Source organism: Megalobrama amblycephala, linkage group LG7 (genome assembly GCF_018812025.1).
Source record: "Megalobrama amblycephala isolate DHTTF-2021 linkage group LG7, ASM1881202v1, whole genome shotgun sequence".
Classification (NCBI taxonomy): Eukaryota; Metazoa; Chordata; class Actinopteri; order Cypriniformes; family Xenocyprididae; genus Megalobrama; species Megalobrama amblycephala.
Window position 1 is genome coordinate 25,052,479 of NC_063050.1, and position 4,029 is coordinate 25,056,507.

General features: G+C 37.9%; 1 protein-coding gene across 1 annotated transcript; it reads right to left on the reverse strand.

Annotated features, from left to right (window-relative positions):
* Window positions 1-1,089: 1,089 nt before the first annotated feature.
* On the reverse strand, window positions 1,090-3,258 carry hmgb2a (high mobility group box 2a). The gene is made up of 5 exons (XM_048196706.1): window positions 3,102-3,258; window positions 2,282-2,440; window positions 1,956-2,104; window positions 1,696-1,870; window positions 1,090-1,618 (listed from the first exon to the last, which is right to left on the reverse strand). Exons 2-5 carry the CDS (start codon window positions 2,426-2,428, stop codon window positions 1,448-1,450), a joined length of 642 nt encoding a protein of 213 aa, XP_048052663.1. The 5' UTR covers window positions 2,429-2,440; window positions 3,102-3,258; the 3' UTR covers window positions 1,090-1,447.
* Between the last annotated feature and the right edge of the window lie 771 nt (window positions 3,259-4,029).

Below are 4,029 nucleotides of genomic sequence, written 5' to 3' on the forward strand. Positions count from 1 at the left end.
TCTGTTGTATTAAAGTTTTACATTTTTGGAACGGGTTATAACACTGACAATTCAACCATTTAGATGACATGGGGATTAATCTTGCAATTTTTGTTGCCTTTTATTTTTATTGCATAAATCACATCTTTTTCTGTATCAAACTAGTATTTTACCTAATTTCTTACCTAATATAAAATTGAAACATAGGTTGTTTTAAATGGCTGTAGTCATGAAAAAAAAAAAAACAGATCATGGTTTCTGTAAATGTCAAATTTTGGTAAGAGTTGCAAACCTTAAATTTAAAACATTACACAAGTTAACTTGTTCTCAGAGTTTCTGGCCGTAAACCTTTTTTTTTTTTCCCCTTGGAAAGTGCTTGCTAATGTGGAAGTGATCAAGCATTTGAATAGTTACAATAGTCTGTTCAAGTGCTGGTGAGTTTTAGGCAGCAGACTGAGTTTGTGCAGAAAAAGCATCAGCGGTGCAGTCTTTTGGATGCAGTGAGCAGATGTCAAATATAATCTGTCACTGTATAGAACAATATATCCAACCTATGTTTAAAGAACCACATCACATGACCAAGCAAAAGGACATCTCAACCCGAACATAAATCATTAATGCACTTGCATGTAACTGGTTACAGATGAAGTTACACGTATATTTATACCCCTTATTTTTCAGATCAAGTTATTTGCTGGGGAGATTAGCATTTCCTCTTTCAGGCAAGTCAACCTATGCTCAAACAAAGTCCAAGTAGAAACAAACCAGTTTAAGATGGTAACAGCACTCAGTTCTTATGGCTTTGTTTCTTCTTGGCCAGGTCACAAGAAACTAAGCCCAACTTAAAACAGCAAAAACTTAAATTGCCTGCTTTTTAATGTAAAATTGCACCCGTTTGTAAAATAATCACAGTAGAACTTGGTTTCAATGTAAACCAAGATATTTAGTTTTAAATATAGTTTGCTTAGGCAATCATTGTTCTTTATACCTCAATTATGTAGTTGGTTAGCACCTGCTGCTATAAACAAATGCGATCTGACAATATGGAACAAATTCTGCAAAAAAAAAAAAACTTTAATAAGTCAAAATTGCACACAGTGGAAAGGGGAATTGGTCATAATATACAAAATTTAATAATAAAAAAAAAAAAAAATTCAGTCTACACAACTTTTAAAGCTCATTTTAAAAATTGAGACACTACACAAATTGTTCCTCAGTTGTCTTAAAATGGCAGTAGAAATAATATGAAACAGGGAAAGAAACCAAGCAACCACAGCTATCAGACAAAAAGCAGTGCTTTAAAAAAAAAAAAAAAAAGAAAAAAAAAAAAGCTGTTACATTTACAAAACAGCACATGACCTCAATATGTATTCAATTATACACATTTCTGTACATGTCTTGAAAATTTAAATGCTATAAAATGCATTCACATTGTTTTGCAAACAACTCAGCTCAAGTTCCTGATAGTTTAATCGTCATCATCATCCTCATCCTCCTCGTCCTCTTCTTCCTCATCCTCCTCCTCTTCATCATCCTCATCATCATCATCAGCTTCCACCTTCTTTCCTGCTGGCCGGCCAGGTCCACCCTTCTTGCCACCATCTACTTTTGCTCCTTTGGCACGATATGCAGCAACGTCCTGGTACACAAACACTTGTTAACACGAGCAAGAGAGAAAACTGCCATCAGAAGTACCTGAAGTGGGTCAGCGGTTACCTTTTCATACTTCTCCTTGAACTTCATGGCCTTCTGTTCATATGGAGACTTTTCCTTTGGTGAAAGCTTGGACCACATTTCCCCAAGCTTCTTTGCAATGTCACCAATAGAGATGCCAGGGTTGTCATTTTTCACCTTCGGGCGATGGTCAGAGCAGAAGACAAAGAAAGCGGATCTGATAGGAGAAAGAAAAAAAGTTTGACTTAAACATTCACAAAAAAAATAAAATAAATTCTCAGGGATGTGTGTGCACTACTTACGGTGGTCTCTTAGGAGCATTTGGGTCTTTCTTCTTTTTCCCTCCTTTAGCACCTTTAGGAGGGACATAATTTTTCATCTCCCGGTCATAGCGGACCTTATCGGTTTTGGCCATTTCCTCAAATTTGCCCTTCTCCTTAGAGGACATGGTCTGAAAAACATGAGACTATGATTAATTCTGCCAGGCACAGTGTGCGGCTCTTTATCCTCCCGCCCTACATTTGCCTCAGTCACTTGAGTAACAGATGCATCGTGTAATTCTGCCCCACCCCCTCCCTAACAACCACCACCCCCCGGAAAAACATTGCAGCCCTTCTGTTCAACTCACCTTCCATCTTTCAGAGCACTTCTTGGAGAACTCTGCAAAGTTCACCGCAGTTCCTGGATTCTTCTTTTTATGTTCCTCCCGGCAGGTTTGCACAAAGAAGGCATAAGAGGACGTCTTTCCTCTGGGCTTATTAGGATCCTTACCCATGGCTGTATAACGCTAAAAGTGATAAAAAGCTAAAACTGTTAAAAAAATAAAAATAAAAGCATGTATCGTTTAGTCAAAATCAATGTGTTATTGCTTTGTGCGCTAGTAAAGCGACGGAGAAGTGTTCGCTCACTAAACGCTAGTTAATCCGATCAAGTTCCTGCTTCGTTTCCACCAGATCACTCAACTAGAACAATAAGCGTCCCTCCATTTTGTTTCCCGCCTAAACTGCAGGAAATATGCACTAGAATGCATGTTGAGGGCAACTGCTTCAAACTCTAGTCGCTGAAATTAAATAAACAGAGTTAGTTTGTACGGTGTGCTACTTTAGAGCACTTTTAGCCGCTTCCGTCTCTGTACACGAGCGCTGCGCTCCATTACGACCTCAAACTCCAGTCATGGCTGCTTACGCTCTTAACTTTACAAGATCACTAAGCTTGTAAAATCATTTCAATCTGCGCGTTCACGAAACCAAAACGCTACAGCTGAGATGAGAACGCCATTTTAAAAAAATAAATAAATAACACTTTCCTTGGTTTCAACTGCAGTAATGGTATTTTAAGTATTAAAAGTTTCATACAAAATTCTAACGAGACCCTATAACGCTATCTTTAGATTTGCTCGATAGAAGCTCAGTTTAAAAGAGCTACAGGATACATTAAGACATGCTTACCTCTAATCAGCCTCGACTGCTCGACAAAACGTACGTACTCTTGTTGTAAACTGTTTTGTCACTGTGTTACAGGGCGCACAAACTTGATTAAATGCCCATAGACTCCACCCATAGAGCTGTCGTCTGATTGGATCGGACACGTTCAAATTTGAATCAGCAACGTCCCAGACGCGGTATTGAAATCTTATTGGCTGTTCCTGACCGCAGTCAAGTTTCTTCTTGAAAATTAGATCCAGATGACGACGCCACTGATCTCGTCAGCTATTGGTTGAACTGGGGATTTAAAATAATGAGCGGTAAGTCTTTGAATCAAGGAAATGGGCCACAGTTATTACTTTATGTAACAAATATGAATAGGAGGTTGCACATTCTGAGTGAAATTGTTTGGGTGATGAACACTGTGTTAAACAGAATCACGTTTGAAAGTTTTAGGTTTTAAAGTTTTAATTGGCATAAACAACGTCGCGCCATATGGACAAAAGCTGACGTCTGAGTTTAAAGAAGGCACACCTTGGGTCTCGGCTCTCGAGGCTGATGGCTTTGCAGCTCACAGCTCATTCGTTAGGGGGTTAAAACCAAGCCATGGCTATTTTTACTTGATTATCTACTCTTTTTGTCTGTTAAATTATGATAGATTATTTCTATCGTTTTATCTTTTCTCTGTATGTACTTTAACATGTTGTTTTTTTTCTCCATTTAAATATAATAATAATGATGATAATAATATTAATAATAAAAAGCTAACCCCTATGAAACTGCGTGTGTGCAAGTATTGCAGCAGAGTAATCTACACGTTTGGTGACGTGATTGTTGCGTTCGTAAACACATGATCACGTGATACTTTAACCTTTTGTGAGGCAAAGGGCGTTTAGAGTACCATTTAAATGTTAGATAGTATTAAAATAATACAACAGAAGACAATGCATTG